General features: G+C 41.7%; 1 protein-coding gene across 1 annotated transcript in view; it reads right to left on the reverse strand.

Annotated features, from left to right (window-relative positions):
- Positions 1-24,148, reverse strand: part of PKHD1 (PKHD1 ciliary IPT domain containing fibrocystin/polyductin) — a 455,948-nt gene that overhangs the window by 419,364 nt on the left and 12,436 nt on the right. Inside the window, 15 exon segments of the mRNA XM_007972274.3 lie at positions 1,010-1,148; positions 3,937-4,112; positions 4,899-5,026; positions 6,436-6,578; positions 7,568-7,658; positions 7,759-7,848; positions 9,224-9,502; positions 10,813-10,927; positions 13,405-13,546; positions 15,818-15,913; positions 16,818-16,919; positions 21,096-21,166; positions 22,046-22,085; positions 22,605-22,669; positions 23,726-23,800. Of these exon segments, the coding sequence (XP_007970465.3) occupies positions 1,010-1,148; positions 3,937-4,112; positions 4,899-5,026; positions 6,436-6,578; positions 7,568-7,658; positions 7,759-7,848; positions 9,224-9,502; positions 10,813-10,927; positions 13,405-13,546; positions 15,818-15,913; positions 16,818-16,919; positions 21,096-21,166; positions 22,046-22,085; positions 22,605-22,669; positions 23,726-23,800 (1,752 nt within the window).

A 24,148-nucleotide genomic window follows, 5' to 3' on the forward strand; every position in this document is an offset into this window, starting at 1 on the left:
CCATCATACAGTTTACTTACACAAACCTAGATGGTACAGCCTACCACACACCTAGGCTATATGGTATAGCCTGTTGCTTCTAGGCTACAAGCCTGCCGCTGTACTGAATACTGTAGGCAATTGTAACACAATGGCATGTATTTGTGTATCAAAACATATCTAAACATAGAAAAGGTACAGTAAAAATACGGTAGTATAATCTTATAGGACCACCATCATATATTTGGTCCATCACTGACAGATACATTGTTATGTGGTACATGACTGTATATGTAGATATATATGTATATACACGTATATACAGTGTGAATATATATATACACACCTATAAATACACGTATACATACACGTACATCAAAGGCAGAGCACTCAATTCTTCCCATTCTACTGAGGTTTAGGTGAAAATTTAAAAGAACAAATTAGATTATACATGTGTTCCAGAAGCTTACAAGTAGCCTGATCCTTAGTTACTGCTTTGTAAACTGTGGCTAGAAATCGTTATTACAAAGCAATGCTTATGGGGCTCTTGTGCCATCTGGTGGTGAGTTCTTAGAAATAGCTATTTTTCTCTAGATATTTCACTTCAAAGAATTTCAACAAGATTAATACATGAGGAATGCAATGAAGGGAACAATAACAACAACAAAAAAAGGCAGTGGTGATGTGAACCTCTGAACAGCACAAAATGCCACTATTTTTAAACTAACTAATTCGGAATTAGTTCTCAAAGCGTAGTCCCCAGACCAGCAGAATCAGTATCACCAAGGAGCTTATTAAAAATGCAAATTCTCAAGTTTTTCCCCAAACCTACTGAATTAGAAATTCTGACAGTAGGCCCAGTAATTTTAACAATACGTCCAGGTGAATCTGGTGCTGCATTCTCAAGATTGAGAACATTGCTTTAAGCAACAAGACAGGTAGCTTTTCCTGATAAAAGTCTCACCTGTGTCCGCCAAGGCCAACAAGCATTCTTAGGAGAAGGGACAGGTGTACAAAAGGCACTCCTTACCGTGCAGTGATGAGCGGGAGCTCCGTGCCACACCCCGCCAGCCAAGAGGTGACACTGTAGACTGGAGGGGATCCCACCACAGACACTGATTCCACCAGATTCCCCCCTGGGCGAGCCGTTCCAGAATCAGCTTGAGAAACTAGAGACCAGTGATCCAATTACTATCAAGTGACTCAAGATAGGAGACTTGCTGTGTGGAAACTCCCAGTTGGAGATGTGAGTTACTCAGATCTCAGCACACACCAAAACCATAGATTCCTACTTACCTGCTGCCATAAAGAACACATGGAGAGGAGGCAGGAGGATAGGCTATTCCGTTTAGCACAAAAAGGAAAATGTGAGGTCCTGATTTAAGGAGATGAAGATTGATTCCATAGAAAAGTTCAATAACCCCCCAGCCAGCAAAATGTCACTCCCTATGCTCTTGGAGGCACTCCTACACAGTTAATTTATTGCAGTGTAGCCTGCCACCCTTACCTCCTTTCCTTCCCATAGCCCCTGGCATCTCTAGGGATGTTCAGGTGATCCTCTTAGGAGCACTACACTCAGAGGCACATAGAGGAGCATTTGGGTGTTTATCGACAGTGTGGAGCCAGCACGTGTACAGAAAGAGTGCAAGCCTTAAGAGAGACCACTGGTCAAATCCTGATTTTTTCACTTCTACTAGATTCCCACTCAGCTAATCCACACACACTCCATTAGACTCAGTTTTCTTACGTGTGAAGTGGGAATTATGACATGCATGATTGATAGTAATCTACCTGACAAAGGGAGTTTAGTGAGATTTAAGATTTAAAATGATCAGCACAATATCAATATCCTTTTAGCCTCCTCCCCAAGGTTGGTTACAATGGAGACTTTAAAGAGTTTAAGGGCAACATCTTTGTATAATTCATCTTCTCATGCTTGATTCTTAGCATACGCTAGGCATAGAGTAGGTGGTCAATAAATGATTATTTGTTCAGCTGGGTAAAATCACTGAAGGTTCAGTTCCAGGTTCGGTGATCACTAGATTCTGATCTCCTCCACAGCCCTGCTGTGGGAATTGGGGCAAAATATTCAACGCCTTTTAGCCTTGGTTTCCCCATCCATAGGTGGGGATAATAGGACCAACTCATGGGCTTCTGAGAACTAAATGAGAAATAAATGGAAGCTACCACTGTCCAGTGCTAGTGGGAGATAAAAAGAAGTCTCATACAGGACATTAGGCAGGGGAATACCATCAAGTGTAAAACTGAGATCACATAAATGATATACAATTAACTATGAATTTTGAGCCCAATTGTGTACTTTCTGTTGCCACTAAATAATTCTGAAAACAGAGCCACTGCCAGCAGGGTTAATGTAACAAAGTGGGAGGCAGACCGTTTCATGCATGCCACCACCATCTTCCCTCTTGTCTCCGCCCTCTCCCTTCCTGCTCCCACCTCACCACACCCCTGGATGATTCCAGATACACAGAGAATTTGGTGGCAAAGAGGTGAGGGCAGTAAGAAAAGGTTCTGAATCCTTGGCTTCAAGTGTTTGGAGAGGCAGAATGGCATTAAAGGAAGAGAAAAGAAAAACTGAACAGCACCTATTATCCAGTCCTGAGTTTTCCAACCAGTGGGCTCCAGTGTATGAAATATTGATTCCCTCAGCCCTCTGGAAATTGAGGCAGCACTTGGGGTCACCAAAGACCCCCCAACAAGTTGTCCTGAGCACCAAAAAATTCAGGTAGTCACCTAGCACGTCGCTTGAGTAGTGTCATTTTCTAAGTGTGCCAGAGCACGAACAGGTTTGGAACAATAAGCAATGACCCAGACGTCCCCAAAACACTTAAACTATGGAAACAGAGAAGAGATGGGATTTCAATGAGAATGGAAGATGATGTAATTTCAAGGCTGATAAAGAATCCTCTTGCCACCCATCCCCAAGTTCCCCTGCCTTCAGTACTGCAATGTTTAGGCAAAAGACTGAAAAGTTGTACATTTTCTAAATCAAAATGTAAATGAAGGTATCATCTTTTTCTTCTTGGAGAGGGAAAGAAACTATAAAAAGTAGGTTCACCAAGCCCCAAAGCCACAAGGAATTTGACAGAGAAGGAAACATGAGCAAAAGTTGGAAGCCTGAAGACACTGAGGGCAAACTGCACCATTCTGCCTTGGCTGTGGCTGCCTGTCACAAACGGCCACCTCAGCAGGGCCCTGGAGGAGGACTTTGTCCCTAAGACTAGCGGGCAAGAGCCAGGTGAGACCACTGTGCCCAAGAGTGGTCAAGGGAAACTTCAGGAAGGAAAAGCCAGGCCTGATCGCTAAATAATGAGTGGGAAGGGTCTGGAGAGACAGAAAGGACAAGGGTCTTCTCTCTGAAGAAGATGATTACCTTCCAACTCTCACTGCATCTGTCTTGAAGGTTGGAGATCAGACTTTTAGCCCATTTACAGGGACAGACGCTGCTGTGTTCCTTCTAGCACCTGGTATGACATATTAACTCATGGAGAGGTGGAGAAATCCTGCTAGCCTAATGATGATAATACTAATAACAATAATTGCTTATATTTATTAGGCACCTTCTATGGACAAGACCAGTAAGGAGTGCTTTATATTCAACTTTATCTTCACAGTAATCTAATGAAGTAGAGTCCTTATTATACCCATTTTACAGATGAAGAAACCAAGACTTCCCAGCAAGAAAGTGAGAAAACTGGAGTAAGAGTACAGACACCAGAAGCAAAAGCAAATAGTGGGGAAAATAGGAAAGAAGAGGGACTAGAGAGACATAGAACCAAAGGCACACAATCCCAGCCCCATCTGTTTTCTAGAGCCAAGGCAGGCAAAAAGGAGGATCACCTGTTCTCTCCTCATTAAAAAAACAATAACCCCTAGCAGGAAAGTTTGAGGTAGGCATTTGATAGGCTCGTGGAGGAGAGAGAATTTGCTGATTACCTGTTACGTTTGTGTCTGCAATAATAATTTCATCCACATAGAACAGGCCCGTCTCCTGCACCAGAGGGACAAGGTCAATCTGATGAACCAGCACTGGGGAGTTTGCCGGAGGGGGCTGGAGATCCCCGGAGCAACGCACACAAGTCTCCCAGAGGTCAGTGCAATGGAACTGCCAGCTGAAAAACAGCGTGGAGTGGAACTGGGCTCTCAGCGAGCACTTGCAGTCCTCTCCCGTTAGAGCCCTTGTTCCCAAACCTGGGGGGTCTGCGGGCTTTGCAGCCAGGAGAGAGACCCCATGAGCCCCTGCACCCAAGCAGTCCCGGGTGCCATGGGTGCAAACATCCCACCCAAGATGGGCTCAGCTCAGCCTCAGATATAACACCAGGAGTCACCTTTTAAGTCAATCATTCATCCATGACATGCAATGTCAGCAGCATTTTCAAATTACAGTTTAACTGTGTGTCTTAAGCAAATTATAATGTTAGGCTATAGCCACAGAGAAGATTGAGACTTCTGGACATTACCAGTTTCATTTAGGTTTAAGACCATTTACAAGATCCATGAGAATTATGTGGAAAGCACTGAATCAAGGGATCAAGATGGCTGAATTTTATTCCAGGGTCACTAGCTGAATGAATTTTGATGAATCACAAATTCTTGGGGCCCCAAATTTCCTCCACCTGTCATGTCAAAGAATGTTCTCTAAGGTTCCCCCAACTTCGCTGTTCTACGATTCTACTCCTATGAGAAATGTCAGACTCCCTCTAGGGAGTAGTATATTCTTAACAACTAACTGCTCTCGAGTCAAACTTTTTTGTCAAATAAAATATATTCAAATCCCCAAATTAGTATACGAGGCCCAAATATAAGACCATTAGTGCCTCAGGTGGGTCACTGTCCCAAAGAGAGCGAATCCTCCCAGCTGACCAAATTCCCACCATGCCTCCCCACCGATTAGCTACCTCTTGGGGCTGGTCCTCGTGAGACTCCAGTCACAGGTAGTGTTCTTTACCATGTTTTGAAAGCCGATTGTGAAGGACACAGTCATCTTCAGGATCTTGTTCATGTGGCCTTTGTACGCAAGACACAGCTATGGACACCAAATAAGTCCTTCAGTACTATTAGTGCAAGAAGCAGTCATTCAAACAATATGTAGTGAGGAGCCCGCATCCCTAGAACCCTGCCATAGGCTCTGAGAGAGTCAGTCCAGTTCCCGCCCTTCCAGAGCTTACTAGTGTAGCCAGAGAGACAAATAACTTAAATTGTTATTTACCTACCTAAGTAAAACTGGGGAAAAATACAAATAAATACTTTTTCTGAGGCCAAAAAAAAAACCACACACGTCATTAAATGGAGAGTTTTTAAATGCTTAGCACTGTGCTCAGCAGTGAGGATTTTAGAATATCTTACTTAAGAAAACCCCTGTTCTAACCCAATTACCTGTACAACCTCGAGCAAGTAACTCAACCTCTCTGAGCCTCAGTTCCTCAGCTCTAACTCCCCAGCATCCTTGGTTTCTAACTCATTTAGAGACAAAGCTATTGGCACAAGAAGACTTTAGAGCAGGAGTTTTCAGCCCCAGCACTATCAATATTTTAGGCGCTATTCTGTGCATTATAGGATGTTCAGCAGCTTCCCTGGCCTCCATCCACCAGATGCTGATAGCACTTTCCCAGTTGAGACCACCAAAACTGTCTCCATGCATTGCCAACACTTCCCTGGGGGGCAAAATCACCTCCATTGGGCGCCCCTGCAGAAGAGATGAGGCTGAAGAAGGGAGGAGCTCAAGCATGAACCATTTAGCCCCAACTCCCACAGCAGCCTGACTAGGAAAAGACTAGAAACGACTGCCATGAGCTCTACCACTCCAGCAAAACTCACTCCGGTTCCCAAAGGGCAAATCAGCTGCACTTCTTTTACAAGGGTGGTGGAGCTATCGAAGCAAAGGATGTAAGAGGTGTTTGAGAAATGCATCAGACAATTCAATCCATCAATAATAACAACAGCTAGAGGAACAATAATTAGCCTTCACTGGGTCCTAACTGTGCAGGCACTTTACTGCATTATCTCATTTAATCTATACCACAGTCCTGAGAGATAGACCACATTACTGTCCATTTTACAGATGAGTAAATGAAGGCAAACTGTACTTAAGACAGACATGGAAGGCACATTGGGTGTGGAATCAGGATTTAAAACCAGATTGTCCAATGACATGGTCTGCACTCTTAGAGATCAAAGAAAATATTGTAGCGAATAAAACCTTTCAGGGTCTCACAGCTAATACAAAGGCATTTCCAGGTAACAACACACAAGTGGGGGCCAGTGGTGTCTGTTCATACCTGAAACAGCAGTCGAGAGACCTAGAACCTCAGCCTGAAACACCTTGGGCAGATCACAGCAATCACTCCTTTGTGCCTCTAAGTTTTCAGTCTCGAATCCACACACCAATACTAATCCCTACCCACCTGACCCGGAAGCACAAGGGCTGCTACTCACATGTGTGTACTGATCTAGCCGATAGCCCTTCTGGGCAGCCGGGGGAGTTACGACAAGGTGTCGAGGCTGACGGAGGCTGAACCTGCCGCAGAAGGGTTCCGTTCCACTGGTGAGGTCCCCTTCAGAGTTGGGAACTGCTAGGCCTGGATGCAGTTCAGATAAAATAGAAAGACAGGCATAGATGTTAAACAAGACAGAGCTTCCCGACATGTGTGCATGAGGATTTTAGAGCATCTCACTTAAGAAAACCCCCTGTTCTAACCCAATTACCCATGCAACCTTGAGTAACTCAACCTCTCTTCTAACTCTCAGTTAGAGTTCCTCAGTTCCTCATCTCTAACTCCCCAGCATCCTTGGTTTCTAACTCAGTTAGGGGCAAAGTCGTTGGCACAAGAAGACTTTAGAACAGGAGTTTTCAACCTCAGCACTATTACTATTTTAGGGGCTGGATAATTCTTTGTTGTATGGGCTGTCCTGTTCACCATGATATGGGCCCCTCAGCCCTGGGAGAGCTGGCCACAGCATGAGTGGTCAGCACCCCTGGCTTGAAGGCTCCAGCAATAAGAAACTCATTCTGTGTTCCCTGGAGCCTTGAAAATCCTTTAGCATTTTCTCTGTGTAGTAGGATATGAAAAACTATTCAGAAGCAAAAAGACAAGGAATATCCAGATGGAAGAGGTATTCAAAAATAACTAGAATTTAGTTCACCTTACTAGTAGTTTTAAAAACATACCCTCACATTTTAAGAATTTCTTAAGACCACTTTCTTAATTAGTAATTCCTTTAGATGTAATTTGAAGATTAGTATGGTTCTGGCTAGGTTTGCATGTTTCTCACCTATGTCTTTGACCTTTTCCCAGCATGTGGCATGGGGAGTATAGGAGGGTGCTGCACTCTACCTCACAGCTCAGCAGGAATGCCTTTCCTTCCTATTGACACCCACACTGAGCGTCACCCTCCCAAGCACAGTGCCAGTCCCTCAGCCACTCAATGTCCAAATCCAGGTTTCACATTTTTTTTCTTTTACTCTGTTATCACCTTGGAGAGGAAATGGGGATTGTTCTCATTTTATAGAAAGAAAAAAGACCATGATGAAAAAGACAGTCAGAATGTGTGAAGCCAGGGACAGCACCTCCTTCAAATCCAAGCCGGAGAAGGATGTTAGCCCAAAGGGGTTCCAGTTTGCATTTTACTTCAAGTAACTCCTCAATGGTTGTTTGAATCTATTACAAAGGAAAAAATGCCAGAAATTTATCTCATGAGCATAAAGACCACCCCCAGTTCTCCCACCCCCATCCCTCATGTTTTAAAGAAGTCTCCCACCAGATGGGCTGTGGCATTTGCAGCGATTGGCTGACTAGAGACATTGTCCCAAGTAAGGAAGAAGTTTCCTCTGCCTGACACATTCAGCACCTAAAAAAGCCAAGAGAGACAAGACTAAATGATGGTGCTAATTAAGCCAGAGAGACAATCTAAGAACACAGGACATTTCCTCCTCAGCTTATTATTTCCTTCTTATTATAATTTTAACTTTTTGATGCCCTACCATTCAGAAACCTCTGGAGAACACAGCATCATTGCCTAATGAGAACTTCTGTTAGAATAATATAAGTGTCAGTCTCCCTATTTATCTGTGCCCCTTGATAGACAGTATGAGATGTAACAATTGCCACTGAATGTTGCACTTTCAGCCCCTCTCACCCAAGGGTAGCCCGGCAGGCAGAAGCAGCCCCATGGCATGCACCCTCTCTTGGAGGCTTATGCAGTCTCTGCTTTGTTTCCAACACATTCTGTGTAGGGCACATTATACTTTTGCTATGGAGTAAGTTCTATGCAGCTTTTTTTTTTTAGACGGAGTCTCACTCTGTCACCAGGCCAGAATGCTTTGGCATGATCTCGGCTCACCGCAACCTCCGACTCCCTGGTTCAAGCAATTCTCCTGCCTCAGCCTCCCAAGTAGCTGCCATTACAGGCACGTGCCACCACGCCCAGCTAAATTTTGCATTTTTAGTAGAGAAGGGGTTTCATCATGTTGGCCAGGAAGGTCTCAATCTCTTGACCTTGTGATCAGCCCGCCTTGGCCTCCCAAAGTGCTGGGATTACAGGAATGAGCCACCATACCCAGCCAGCTTTTAATCTCTTAAATCACTTGTTGCTTTCTACTTTGTCTATGGTTATTTGTGTACATGTTTTGCTATTAGACTATAAGCTTTAGAAGGCAGAGTTCATATTGATTTGTCTTTGTACACCAAAAAGTGAACAACAAAAACTAAAAAGTGAACAACTTAAAAAGTGAACAACAAAAACTAAAACTATGCAAAAACTATAATACATAAAAACTGTTCAATGAAAATATGGGGCACAGCTGAGAGACCCATAGGACATGACTTTTTCAAAGAAGACTTAGAAAACCTAGACTATAGGGAAATACAGCCTGAATCAGTCAAAAGTTATGGAATTTAATGTGTATATGCTCACATGCATGCATGCACACGTGTCAGAGGTGTGTTTAGAGGACTTTGTCTCTTTTCTGGGAAATAAGTTTCTAAAAGAAGACTTACTTGGAACTTAAATTCCTAAAACTAACTCAATGAGTAAGATAATCTCAGGAATAAGACATCACATGTTTGTAAACATCTTCACAATGCTGTTAGACAGATATCCTACTTCTCTGACAGCAAGGTTATAATGACCCCTCAGGTCCCCAGGCTCCCAGTCAGTGCTCCGGCTATGCAGGACTTTATTCCTGCCAGAGTTCAGCTCCATGCGACTGGGAAGACGCACAGACCTGTACTTCTGGAAGTCTCTGGGCTCGGGCTCGGATCTGGTGCTTCTCCCGGAGGTAAGTAGTGACCACATCAGGATTCAGCCAGGTGTTGTGAATCTGGACACCAATCCTCATCCCCCTGCTTGGGGCTATCCCATGATGCTCTGCTTCCAGGTAGTACTTGGCTCCACCCAACAGCTCCAACTTGGGAGTCTTCTGCTGCCAGGTCCCTTCATCTCTATTCTGCTCCCAGGAGTCAAACCAGTCAGCAGTGCCAACGCTGATGGAGGCCACTTTCACCTGTGCCCAAATAAGCATATCATGATCAACACTATGAAGCTTCCAGGCACCTCTTTCTCAAACACTAAGTATCTGAACTGCTACTAACAAGAGAGTTTTGAACCGATCTGCCTTTTAACATATTAACCCAGTTACCTTGGCCCTGTGGTTATTTACGCTTCTCCAGCTCTCTATCTATCTACCTGTCTATCTATCATCTCTTTCAATTGAGTAGTACTCAAATGAGACTAGATGGGCCATGTTCAGAGAAGGAACAACCAACCTAAACCCTAGGATTACATGACACAATGGAGAAGGTAGTGTTAAGCCCTTCAGAGACCTGGAATGATTTGATCACATCAAAATCTATGACATTTCTCCAACCAACTAGCAAACCAATTTCAGAGAAACCTAGTAATAATTTGAGGCAAATATTGTGATTCTTTGTCAATGGCATAACTGCATTTTGGCTGCTGCTAAAGGCATCTTTTCTTATCCTTCAGTGTTGATGGGGAATTCCTATATATAGCTGCCTACATCTCCACCCAAAATTAGTGGAAAAGGCACAAATTTTGGAGTCAGGTAAATTTGGGGTTGAATCCTGAATGTGTCTTTTTGCTATCCAAGTGGATTGGGCACACAATCTTTCTTTTTTTCTTTCTTTCTTTCTTTTTTTTTTTTTTTTTTTTTTTTGAAACAAGGTCTCACTCTGTTGCCCAGACTGGAGTGCAGTGGCAGCCACGACTGCCCAAGGCTTAGGTGATCCTCCTGCCTCAACCCCTCAAGTAGTTGGGACTACAGGCATGCACCACCATGCCTGGCTAATTTTTGTGTTTTTAATAGAGACAGGGTTTTATCATGTTGCCCAGGATGGTCTCAAACTCCTGGGCTCAAGTGATCTGTCTGCCTCAGCCTCCCAAAGCACTAGGATTACAGGCATGAGCCACCACACCTGGCCCACACAATCTTTTTAAGCCTCAATTTCTTCATGTGGAAAAGATATATACACATGTCTTTATGTATATATGTGTGTATACACACAAACACATACATAATATATATATGCATATATACATACATTTTGCAGAGATGCAGTGAAAACTAGAGACAAGTTCTGTAAAAGATGTAGCATAACATTTGGCTTACAGTGAGTGCTCAATAAATAGTAGGTTCACATTCAACCAAGTTCTTTTTCAACAATTAAAGTTCCTGATCATCCAATGGCGTGTTAAAACTATCTGTAAAACAGAGAGCCTTAACTTTGATTCTTTCTTTCTTCATGGGTATAGGACTGGCAACAGAGAAAAGGAAAATAAGAAGACAGTGAATACCTTGGTCCTTGGTTCCTCTGACCAACTGAAATGCAAGGAAGCTTGGCTATCTGCCTGAATCCAGAAAGTGTAATTATTTGTCTCTGGAGCCACAAAGAACCCACTGAGCCGTGCTCTGTAAAGCGGAAGAACATAGAGTCAAGCAAGAGTAACCAAGGCTGAATCACTGAGCCAACAAATAGTTGCCCTTGTACTTTGTCTTCTTTTATGGTAATGAAGAAGAACAACCTGATTCTTATGCCACATGATTGTCCAGAATATTCTAGAAAGAGATATAGTACCTGCCTAGTCTCAATAGCCCAATACATCTCTACACTGGACACAAATCCCCTTGCTGTTGTGTCATGTTTGGGAAAGTTGTAGCCACAGCACACAGCTATATGGAGACTTAGCTGATAAAACCACCTAACATAGCTATTGCAGGCCCTGGATCATGGTAGAAGCTCAATCTATAGTAAATATGATTATTATTATTAGAAATAAAGACAGATTGCTTATCAGAGTTTGCCCTGAGCTTACCAGCAACCGCAACACCTACAAAGAGTATTTTTCTAATTAAAAATATTATGATCCACAGATAAGAGTCAATTCAAAATGTCAAGAATTTCAAATTAAAACCCATCAAATGCAGCTTTGAAGAAGATTACAGGCAATTTCATAAAACTTTTTTAAAAGATCATATTTTTAATATTTAAATTCCAGCAATCTAATATTATAGGCAGACTAGTTAAGGAACTAATTAGACTGCCCAAATAAATACCAAGAATATTTTCTGATGATGCTATTTTCCTAAATCTTCAGATGACCAATATAAAGATGTTTTTAAATTTTGCTTTAATATATATACATTATCTTTATTTTTGAGAGAATTTTTATACCTAAAATAGCTTCAAAAATAAGTATTTTAAAGATCCATCAGTATAATTACATAAACTTACCAATAAATAAATAAATATTCTAATTTTTTAATTTAAAATTTTTAGATTTTAAGGACATTAATGAAAGAGGGAATGGAAAATTAGTTACTACCTGACTTGTGGTTCCTCGAAACAGCAGTTAAAGGGACATACCCTACAAGACCTACTGTAGAAGTCAAAATGTTCTTTTGCCTTTTGGGGTAGGCTGACTCACTCCTTAACACTCCCAAATACACCAAATGTAGCTGAAAGATTTTCCTTTGAACATTATTAAATGGCCATTAAAAACTATGATAAAGGTGAATTATTAGGTGCTACAATGGACCACAAATTAACTGCCACATTTTTGTTTATTTGTTTCTTGGTTTAAAGACGGAGTCTCACTCTGTTGCCCACGCTGGAATGCAGTGGTGTGATCATGGCTCACTGCAGCCCCTGACTCCTGAGCTCAAACAGTTCTCCACTTCAGCCTCTCAAGTAGCTAGGACTACAGGTGCACACCACCACACCTGGCTAATTTTTTATTTTTTACGTTTTAGAGACAGGGCCTAGTCTCAAACTCCTAGACTCCAGCGATCCTCCTGCCTCAGCCTCCCAAGTAGATGGGATTAAAGACTCAAGCCATAGCATCCAGCCTTAACTGCCACTTTAAAACCATAAACTCATGGTTAAGTACCTAGTAAGCAAGGCTTCAGGAGACACTGCTCACAGATTACCAACCCTACTTGCCTTATTCAATGCCTAAAACTTCTCTAAGCTTTTCATTTCAAATTGAGTTGAAATCTATTAGATTGGTACAAAAATAATTGCAGTGTTTGCCATTACTTTCAAGGGTAAAAACCGCAATTACTTTTGCACCAACCTAATAAAATGGTAAAATATTTGGAGGAGGTCACAGACTGGCTGAAATTCACACACAGGAGTCACAGCCATCCTCTCTAAGAAGGATTTCAAAGGGAAAAGAGAGCCATCATTCAGTAAAGGATCCACCCTTCAACATATACACTGAGAACACACTAAGGAAACAGTATGTCTAGGCAATTTTCAAGCTTTTATACTTTTAAGCTTACTTTAGAATACTAGAAATTTTGGCTACATCCTTGAAGGGACTAAAAAGACTGAAGGAATTACACACCGTTAAACGGAAAATTATAGTCATGATGCCATTACTACTACTGAAAACAATGTCTCACAGAACCCGCAAGAGTTTCCTCTGCTCTACAAGGGCCATTGGGTTGACCTTCAGCACCAGAAGGTTGTTCCTACAGTATGCTGCCTAGACTTTGCTCCCTTATGTACCCAAAGGGCATATTCTTGGATCTTTCTTTGGCGTCAACCAGATGTTAGTTTTACCTCTTAACCATGTACCTAAAGCATGTTTTACCCTGCTGTTTTTCAAGTCTCCTGGCTCAGCTCAATATTCTAGTTGATAATCATCTCCAAAATAGATTGTAAACTAAGTTGTAGAAAATATAAATTTTACATATTGATTAAAATTTGTCCCCGCACTAGCATGACCAACGCTGATTGAGAATACGGTCAAACTCTGTTGTTGTTGAATTGGCTGGTGTTATAAATTCCTGGAAATCTCGATGCCTTCCTTATCTGTCTCCTAGCCTCACCTATGTTAGTAAAGATGCTTTTGATGAGGACTCCCACTTTTCCTACAACATACCTGAAAGGTTGTCCTTCCTTTGACCAAAACCCAAATGGAGAACTGGCATTAGGGACAATCTGCCACCTGTACCCTGGGGTGGCTTCAGTCAGTTCCAATCCCTCAACAGCATCTCCAACTTCAAAAAGAAGCCCTCGATTGCCTGTAAGACATGTAGACATCATAAACATCACAGGGCACACCTTCCCAAATTGGGGAACTACTTTATTTCAAATTACAAGGTGAAAGATGACCCAGATGCTACCTGTAAAGGTGAGTCAACCTAGAGTCAGACAGAGTAGTTATATGAAAGGTTCTGTAATTAATATGAAATACAAATGTTTCGGAAAGCAGTAAACATTCCCTGGGGTAGGAGTTAGCCTTTTTAGCAAGAGTGCCTAGAGAAGAGAACCAAGTCCTGGAGAAAATGTGAATGAGCAAACAGAAGCTGAGGCTGAATAAAAGGAGGACAATGTGATTGCGTGCTTGTGACGTGGCTTGCCTTTGTGCTTCCCAAAGCCGGAATTGGGCTTCAGCATCTTTTAAGGCCCAGTTCAGCAGGGAAATTCAATTCTCTAAAGTCCTTTTTTTCCCATAACATTGGCAATCCTTAAGTTTCTCAAGTGTCATGGCCTCAATTTGTAGACCTGCACACAGAGCCAAATATGTGTCATGCTGCTATTATGTGATATTTTAAATGATATCATATTAATTTATATTTTGTATTAAGCAAACTCCGAGGCCAAAGGCACAGGTACAATCAATATTGAATACTAACTTGGGCTAAGGGTAAAACTCTGGAATCACAGCTAGAAGCGTTGCTTTGAGCAAATTCCTTGATGTCCTTGCATCTTCATTTTTTCTCATGCATCAAAATAGGACCAGTAATAAAATAGCAAGAATACACTAGGACTAAGGGAAAATATATACTCAAAGAGCCTGGAATACAATAAGTGCTCAATAAAGGTAATTACGGTAATTATTATTTTAAACTAATACTGTTGTTCCTCAATAACTCCTAAAAGGGAGAGGTGGATAAGGAATAAACAGAAAAGTAAGAGCATATTTTGAAAATATTACTTTAAACCAGGATTTCTCAACCTCAGCACTATTGATATTTTAGGCTGGGTAACTGTTGTGAGGGCGTGTCCTAGGCATTGCAGAATGTCTAGCAGCCTTCCTGGCCTCTGCCCACTAGATGTCAGTATCACCACCACCACCACCATCTCCGGTCTAACAGCCAAACAGGTTTCCACACATTGCTACGTGTGCCCTGAGGGGCAACATTGCCCCTGGTTGAGAACAATTAGTTTCCGTAGTAATTTGCCCAGCTTCTGTGGAAGAAACTTCAAAAGCCCTTCATAAAGGACATCACTAACTGTCAAAACCAGCTGCATTCAGGAAATTATCCTACCACTACCCAAGTAGCTAAAGCAGGAAATACTCGAAAAGGGAGCAGACTCTCTATTTCCTGACAGGAAACACACATTATCTCGATCACTTGTTTCAGTAGTTTTGTTTCCTCGGATGGGAGCTTTCTCTGAGTGAAAACTGCAGATCTGGGAGCTGGAGAATTCTCAAGCCAAAACTTTGCATGCGTTTTCATACCTGAATGCCCTTTCTTTAGAAAGGTTTTTTTCCCCTGCTGGGCAACTTTCCTTGTAGGTGCTGTGCCTCTAGAGTTGACTCTCGCTGCCTGTAGTTTAACCATTAAGTCAGCCTGTGGTTCTGAGCTGGGTGACACACCAACTGCCCTTCATCCCTGACTACACTTGAGTCTTCAGTTCTAATGCTCAGCAGAAAAGTGTTCCAGTGTTGTGCTCTTAATTTGCTGCTGTGGGGTGGACACTTTAAACAGAGAAGGACAGCTAGAAGCTGCCTTGTCTCCTCCATTTCTGCCCACTTCAGGCATAACCTGGTGGCAACATCACAATACATCCCTGTTTCTCAAAGCAGCAGACAGATGCCCACAGGGGAGAAAAATTCATATTTAAATACACCCCATTGTGCCCCACTCTCCGGCTTTGTCTAATGCTGTTGTTTTGAGCATAGCCAAGCACACTCTAATGCTCTTGTCTTCTCAGCCAGTGGACACGCAACTGACCCACTGAATGACGGCGGGCAGTTTGGGGGTTTCCTCCAGTAGCTATAACAATATCTTGAGGGCAGTTATGCTTTCTAGACCATGGTCTCTTCTGGACGCCACTGGTCATACAGCCGGCTGGGTCTAGAAGTGCAGTGTCACTAAGCACCTGAATAAAACTAAGAGCCTTCCTGAAAGGAGAGCCTTGACAATGGTATCATGGACCCAGGGCTCACTGAGTTAGCCAGTCAAATAGGTGAGACAGAATTCAAACCCTTTTATTTCTACTCATCAGCCCCTCATGATTAAAGATATACAGAGTTCATTGAACAGCCCTGGTGGCTTCCTTACCTGGCTGAGGGGTGGTGAGCCTCGCATCTTTACCTGGAGCCCGAGTGGTGCACTCAATCTTCCTGGGAGACACGTGTCTAATATCACATGGAATGCCTAAAGGGAATTAAAGAAATTTATGTATGTGTATGTATATGTGTGTATAGGTATACATACACATATACATGTATATGTGTGTGTATATATAATTGTGTATATATATATACGCACACACATACATACAGAGAGAGAGAGAGAGATGGTGGGGAGATGTGATGGCAAGACCACACTGAAGTAGACAGGCTCCTATTCTAAGGCAAAGGGCTGGGTGTAGATGGAATAGCAAAAGTTGTCACCCCAATTGAAGGAGGAAAGAGAGATTGCAGAGCAGCAGAGGATAGGGCAGCTTGAAGTATTCAGAAGGAAAGCCATGCAATGAAGTGCTCTTCACTGAGGATGTACTGAACCACTTGGCTGAGCATGGGAGATAAGTGTGACATGACAGTGTGAGGACACCCTTGGTGCCACCGACTACAGAAGCATCCCACCTACTACAGGACCTGGCAGAGCACAAGGCTCTAGATGGGTCCACAAAAGGGTTTGCCAAGTTTGGGGTGTGGGTGATTTCCAGAATAATCTGTATAGCAAATGCCCACCCACTCCTGCTTGTCTATATCAAGATAGTTAACAAGGGAGAGTGAAGAGACGGGCTGTTTTTAGTAGGAGTAAACCTTTGTTAAGAAGCAGCTGTATTTCTTTCTTTCTCTTCACTCACAAGATGGGGCACCTGAGGGAACTGCCTACGCATTGTGAGTGTGTCTGCAGGATATTCTGTTCCTGTGACCCATGTACTGCAGGACTGAAATCCTACCTGTTCTCAACCAAACACATGACTTATCAAACATGATAAGTCAGAAGGGGCAAAGCTTGCTTCCTCCTGCATCCCTCATGCCATGCAGACATATAAGCTCCTAGGGCATCTAAAACTATGAACTATTTTCAGGCATTTCAACATAGTTACCTGCAATGGTAACCTGGGCAGAATTGTCAAAGAAGTCTCCTGTAATTGTGATGTCCGTTCTTCCCCCAAGGCTCCCAGTTTCTGGAAACACAGATAATATTTCTGCAAGAGTTTAAAAAAAAAAAAAAAAGTAAGCTTCCAAATATAGATCAGAATATGACCCAGATAATAATATAATAATAGGGTACATTAATAATTTATTTCTTATTTTAACTTTCTAAGTTCAACAACAGTTGAATTTTTTTCTAGTAGTAACCGTTTAAAAATGCACATAATAAGAAAAAGACCAGAAGTATATATTATCCAGGATCAATATTTGAAAGGAAGGGGAAATGTGGAGTCATTCATGGTATCAGTAAAAGCCCCTAGGTACCATGATGTTTTTTCAGAAAATCTGTCTCCTGACCTCAAGGACAATATTGACAAGTCAGGGAACAATAAGTTACAGCACAAGGAGGAATCAACTTTGGATACACTGGGAAAGGCTTCAGTTCACCCACATGAATCTGTAATTCGCTCTAAGCAGGAGAATGAATTTCACTGTCTTTAGGACCCTCCCATTCTTCCCCACACTGAATGCTCCTTCCCCACATGCACCTCACACCTCATACCCAGTTCTTTCATGCTGCTCCTGATTGTTTAAAACTGCCTATGGTGGCCAGGCGTGGTGGCTCAGGCCTGTAATCCCAGAAGTTTGGGAGGCTGAAACGGGTGGCAGGTGGATCACCTGAGGTCAGGAGTTCGAGACCAACCTGACCGATATGGTGAAACCCCGTCTCTACTAAAAATACAAAAATTAGCCAGGTGTTGTGGTGTGCACCCGTAATCCCAGCTACTTGGGAGGCTGAGACAGGAGAATTGCTTGAACCCAGGAGACGGAGGTTGCACTGAGCTGAGATGGCGCCACTGCACTCCAGCCTGAGTGACAGAGCAAGACCCTGTCTCAAGAAAAAATAAAAGAAAAAGGAAAAAAAAAGAAATTGGCTGCAGTAATATGACACATAGTCCCCAGAATTTAGCTTTATCTCATTCTTTCCTCTCCATTATCAAGCTTTGACATTTCTAAGATTGATTCCCTCCAGAGAAAAGAGGAGTTACATTTGTGTAAACTGAAGGTACAAAGGCTAGTGATGAATGGTTACCACTGAAAAATAGACATTTTAGGAGGTTATTTTATAACGCTTTTTCCCATGTGACAAAGCAGAGGAGACATATGGAGGCAAAGATTGATCCCTTACAATCAGATACCAAAATTCACCACTAATCATAATAACCCCCTGCTTTTAACCTACTATTTCTTTTTTTTTACACTAGCACTGGAATTTTGTATTAGCTTTATGTGGAGATTAACACATTCTTTTGTCATGCATTCAAAATTACACAGATCAAAGACAAAACAATTTATGAAGTTCTTAAACTTTTAACATAGTTGTAGATATTTGACAATTTTTTTCAACATTCACAGAGCACCTATTATATGGTATACTAGGGATATAAAGATGAATACAAACTAGTTCTTGTCCTCAAGAAGATCGGCATCGTAAAGCAGGTGTGCAAAACTATCATTTAATACCTTGGGTTGAAGAAATGAGAGAGTATATGAAAGAAGGAGAAGTTTAGGAGTAGGATGGGAGTATTGAGGTATAGAAGAAAATGTTTAGAGATGACACTAATCTGAATCTTAAAGGATGAATTAGAAGTGGCCTAGCGAAGAGGAGAAGCAGAGGGCATTCAAAAAGGAAAGATAGCCTGAGCGCGGAGAGAAGAAATTGCATAGTCCATGCAAGTGTTGCTGGAGTATGACAGAGAGAGAGATAGAGCTGGAGAAACACACAAGGAGGACGTCAGAAGTTTGGCCCATTTCTGGTAGGGGAGAGCAAGCCATCAGAGGATGGTGAGTAGGAGGGAACCATGCATCAGACATATGCTTGATGTAGAGAATGTGGGGGAGGGGCTTGAAGGGGCAGAGGGCAAGTCATGGCCTCTAGAAACCACTGCAGCATGTAACACAAGAGGTGATGGGGTCCAGAAACAGACAGTTGCTGTACAGATACATCATAAATAAGAGATAAAAACTGGCAGAAATTGTGATTGAACGGATATGGAAAAGAGGAAGAAAGAGAAATCTTGGATGAATTCCAAGATTCTTGCTCCTCTACCTCTTTAGACGACTTTTGGCATAAGAAGGATAAGCACCGCTTTGTCCATTTTAGAGATGCTTAATTGAGGCTCAGAAAGCTTAAAAGGCTTAACCACGCTCAACTAGTGATTGAATGTCAGCCCCTGAGGAGCTCAGCCCAGGGCTCTTCATGGCTGTCCACACCCTCTTTTCCTACAGCCTCCTCTGCTGTGAAGAAGTTCTGGCCTGTGAGTCCTGATCCCAAGAAGACATTGGCCCTGGAAATGTAAAAGCACTGTGTCGTCAGGGATACCTGTCAGCCTATCAATCATTCCAGGGTTTGATAGTGATGGGCAGGCTCACAAAAACCTTGGAGTGGAGTGGCAAGAAGAGTGTACTTCCCACCATATATTGGCTATGGACATAAGATTTGGAATTGGAGCTAAACGTTCTAGCACTAAAACCTTTGGCTTTGGACAAGATGCTTTATTTATCTAAGTCTGTTTCCTCATCTGTAAAATGGGGCTAACGTTAATCCATCTCATAGTTCAGTGAAATAAATATTGAGATTTTATGTAAAGCACTTAACAAGGTCTGACATTCTTCCTGTAGCAGCCATCACTATCACTATCACCTTGGGCGCTTCTTCAAACTTACCCCAAACAGACGAGTTATACTGTTTAAAGAAAGGAAAAATCAGGGTGAAAATTAAGCTGTTGCAGGACTAGGCTATCTAGAGAGCAAATGACATTTGCTCCATGGCCTGCGAATTATCTTGCACTTTTGACAAAGGTAGATTTTGACTGCTTCCGGAATCTGAACCTACCTCACACAGTTCTTCAGTGGCTGTGTGACTGTATTCCATTCTAGAATCTAAGTATTCTTTAGTAGCCAGCTTTCTACTACCAAATTGAGTTCACAATTCCATGCAAGCTTCCAATTTTCACATTCTTTTTTTTTAGTATGAGGATTTATTCATCAGATGGTAACAGAACAGCTTAATGTCAGTATTAGTCATAAATTGTTGAATGAATGTTCCGAGATGGATGTTGAAGTAACCGGAAAGATGTGCTTTAAGAGTTTTTAAGTGCCACCATATACACCATGGAATACTATGCAGCCATAAAAAAGGATGAGTTTGTGTCCTTTGTAGGGACATGGATGCAGCTGGAAACCATCATTCTCAGCAAACTATCGCAAGAACAGAAAACCAAACACCGCATGTTCTCACTCATAGGTGGGAACTGAACAATGAGATCACTTGGACTCGGGAAGGGGAACATCATACAATGGGGCCTATCATGGGGAGGGGGGAGGGGGGAGGGATTGCATTGGGAGTTATACCTGATGTAAATGACGAGTTGATGGGTGCTGACGAGTTGATGGGTGCAGCACACCAACATGGCACAAGTATACATATGTAACAAACCTGCACGTTATGCACATATACCCTAGAACTTAAAGTATAATAATAATAAAAAAAAAAAAGGCACTATTTAAAAAAAGAGTTTTTAAGTGCCACCTTTTTTCTTTTACTTTCAGAACATAGAATAAGGCAAGACTATCCTTTACTTATTTATTTATTTATTTATTTATTTATTTATTTATTTATTTATTTATTTTGAGACGGAGTCTCGCTCTGTCGCCCAGGCTGGAGTGCAGTGGCCGGATCTCAGCTCACTGCAAGCTCCGCCCTCCGGGTTCACGCCATTCTCCCCGCTCAGCCTCGGCAGTAGCTGGGACTACAGGCGCCCGCCACCTCGCCTGGCTAGTATTTTTGTATTTTTTAGTAGAGACGGGGTTTCACCGTGTTAGCCAGGATGGTGTCGATTTCCTGACCTCGTGATCCGCCCATCTCAGCCTCCCAAAGTGCTGGGATTACAGGCTTGAGCCACCGCACCTGGCCTCTCCTTTCTTTTATTCAGTTTATATCCATAGATTTTGTATAGAAGTATATTATCAAGACTCTTTTAATATATTAACTAAACCTGACATGGATACAAGCAATTTAATCTCAACCAAAACCACAAGGCTGTCTATGATTGTAGGGATAGCTTTGGGTGTTAATAGTCATCAAGAAATGGCCAAAAGATAGAGAAGGAGGGGCCAACGTTGAGTGAGGCACAAGGGAAGGGGTACTTCGTAAAGGGGAATAGTACCTGAGTGTGTCTGGTATAGGAAAAGGTCCTGTTTAGCACTGATCAGCCATGCCTTCTTGTGGACCATTGACCTTCAAAAAAGACAAAGTTCTGTTTTGAATGAAAATATCATCTGGGATTGCATTTTTTTTAGTCGACTGCCTGAAAGGAAGATTGGGATCTTCCTTCTACCGATTTTTAGAACAGTTGAAATAGCAGCTCCCTTGGATGACTAGAGAACAATACCAGTGGGACAAAGTTGTTTTCGGATATATAAAATTATCATATGGGAATAATGCCTGCTTCATAGAGTGCCACAAATGTTCAATGAAATGATGAGTGTGAAAGGGCCTAGCCCTTAGTTGGTCTATAATCAATACTCAATAGACATTAATTTTATTTCTTCCAAAATGAGAACGAGAGAAAATCTCCATACTTTGAGCTGTAGAGCTATATATAATTGCCACTGTCATTACAATGCAATTATTATCAACTAGACCCTGCACTTCTAACAGAAACACTTGTCAAATTATAAAGGGGCAAAATGTAAGGTCAGGATTCAGAAATCCAGAATCCTGATTTGTCACGTCAAAGTGTGATGAAATGTGGACCCCTTCCCTTTTGAAGAAGGCACTTCCTGGATGGTACAATGTATTTCATGAAACCATGTTCCTTATAAGATACTTGTGACACTTTTCAACCTACAGTACTTGGAAATTACTTAAGATTTAATTTCCAAATTTCTGCACCACCACCATATCGAAACACATATTGCCTACAGATTAGTGACGAGGACACAATTTTTTTCACCGAAGTAAAAAAAGTCAAGGAGGTACGTGTGGTCTCATTATACTATTCTGTTTGTATATGTTTAAAATTTTCCATCGTAAAAAGATAAAGTAAGCAAGATGAGAGAGATAGATAATATAAAACGAAGACAAATTTGCCTATTTCTATACCCAGTTACTTACTTTCCTTTATTAAATACTGAGAAGCTAACATTCTGGGAGCCTGTAACACAAAGAAACACACATTAACTCAGGAATCTGCATGAATCTTCTGGGCCAGGCCATTGCTTTCATAAGCCCAAAGACTCCAACATCATCAAATTACCACCCAAACCTGTAATTTATTTACCCCCCACCACCAAAACAACACTTCATAAGCTTAGCATCATTAGCAATGTGGCCTTCTAGCAATAAAAGGGCAAATGTAGTATAGCATAGCAGGGAAGAGCCCAGGCTTGGAGTTAGATGGAACACCATTTAAATATTGATCTACTGGTAACTAACTTCAATTTTTCTCACCTGCAAAGCCAAAATAATCCCACCAACTTCACAGGTGTGTGAGCATTAAATTAGTTTCTATATGAGCTGTTTCATATAGTAGTGTTTTCCAGGGAATTCTTAACAAATAGTAATTATTGTTATTATTATTATCCTCATGTGAACCAATCTTGCAATTGTTTTTGTCTGGATACAGAGAAAGAAATGGATAAGACTTTAAAATTATGTTACTTCTCTAACAGACCGATGTAATTGCCTTCCACATGGCACTGCAGAGTCCCAAGACCATGGTCCTCCTGGATAGGATAACTAAGAAAAAGACAAACGGAGGTAAAAATGACCAGAGAACTCACCACCAGAAGATCTGACTCTTTAACCAGGAAAGTAGAAAGCAAAAGGAAAAACAAATTTGCCAGAGAAAATGGTAGGTACTGAAGGTATAATGAGTTCATTAGGGCAAATGCTTAGGGTATTACTAACTAGTGTATATATAGGGTAATACTAGTTAGTAATACCCTAAGCATTTGCCCTAGTACTAACTAGTATTACTCTAAGCATTTGGTCCTTTCTTTTCAAATGTGTCATATGACAAGTATAACAAAACCTTTATTTTAAAAAAATCTGTTATCAAGTATGAACCCCATAAAGGACAATTCTGACCAAACAAAATGCAGACACAAGGAAGACTACACACAAGTGTAGAATTTGGCTCTACTATATACCAGTCTGAAAAAGTGAAACCATAGGGTGTCATTCTTGTAATGGCCTCAAAGGAAGGGCAACCCACCCTGTCCAGAGTGAAGTAAAAATACGGTAAAATGTTGGGTCTTTAAACTGGAGAGTGTAGAAACTTATTCCTAAATTTTTAAGCTATTTCTACCTTTGGCTAGTCACTGAAGTGTAGTGGTTAAGATCATGAACTCTAGGAGTTGATTAGTTAGACAAGGTTCAAATCCCAGGTCTGCCACTTGCTCTCTGTGAGACCTTGTGCAAGTTACTTAACTTCTCTGTTTCTCAAATTCCTCATCTGTAATATGAGACTAGTAATCATACATACTCCCAAGATTATTGGGTGACTTTAATGTAAAGCATTCAAGCAGAGCTTGGCCTATAGTAAGCCCCTAACAAGTATTAGCTACGTGTTTTCAAGGAAGGTTTTTGGCATCCACTTAAATATGCACTTTGAATCAATCCCTGTGTCTTTTTCAGTAGTCTAAAGATAAGGCAGTAAATAGCTATGTGTGATTTATATTTTAAAAAAAACAGATATGTGGTGAGTGGGGAGAGAAAGAGAGTGTGTGTGTGTTGTATCCATGTGGAAGAACTTACAAGCATGTGCATTGGCAAGATAAAAAAGACACTCACCAGCTTCCCGTCTGCCTATTTACAAGAGAGCAAGGAGTAACCCATTTGTCTCCTTGAGCTTCCAAGATCACTGGGCTGGATTTTGAAAAAAAGAAAAAAAGGAAAATAAAAGACAAGGGATAATTGTGCAATGCTCCCAATAAACATTCCTCAAAAAACTCAGAGGAAACATGGCTATGAACATTCTCCTCTGGATTTTTCTGCACTATTGCAGGTGGCTGAAGGCGGATGTCAAGTCAAATTCTCAGCAGAGTAGGGGTGCACTCATGGCTCATGCTTTCACACTAAACAGAAAATATTTCTCCCTTCCCAAAAAACCTTCATAATCTCCACACTGGCTACATTGGTTCTACAGAGAGATAATATTGCATTTATGCCTTTATTCCCCCTTTCAAAGACTATATCCCAGATGATGGCTGGGAT

Source organism: Chlorocebus sabaeus, chromosome 17, assembly GCF_047675955.1.
Source record: "Chlorocebus sabaeus isolate Y175 chromosome 17, mChlSab1.0.hap1, whole genome shotgun sequence".
Lineage (NCBI taxonomy): Eukaryota > Metazoa > Chordata > Mammalia > Primates > Cercopithecidae > Chlorocebus > Chlorocebus sabaeus.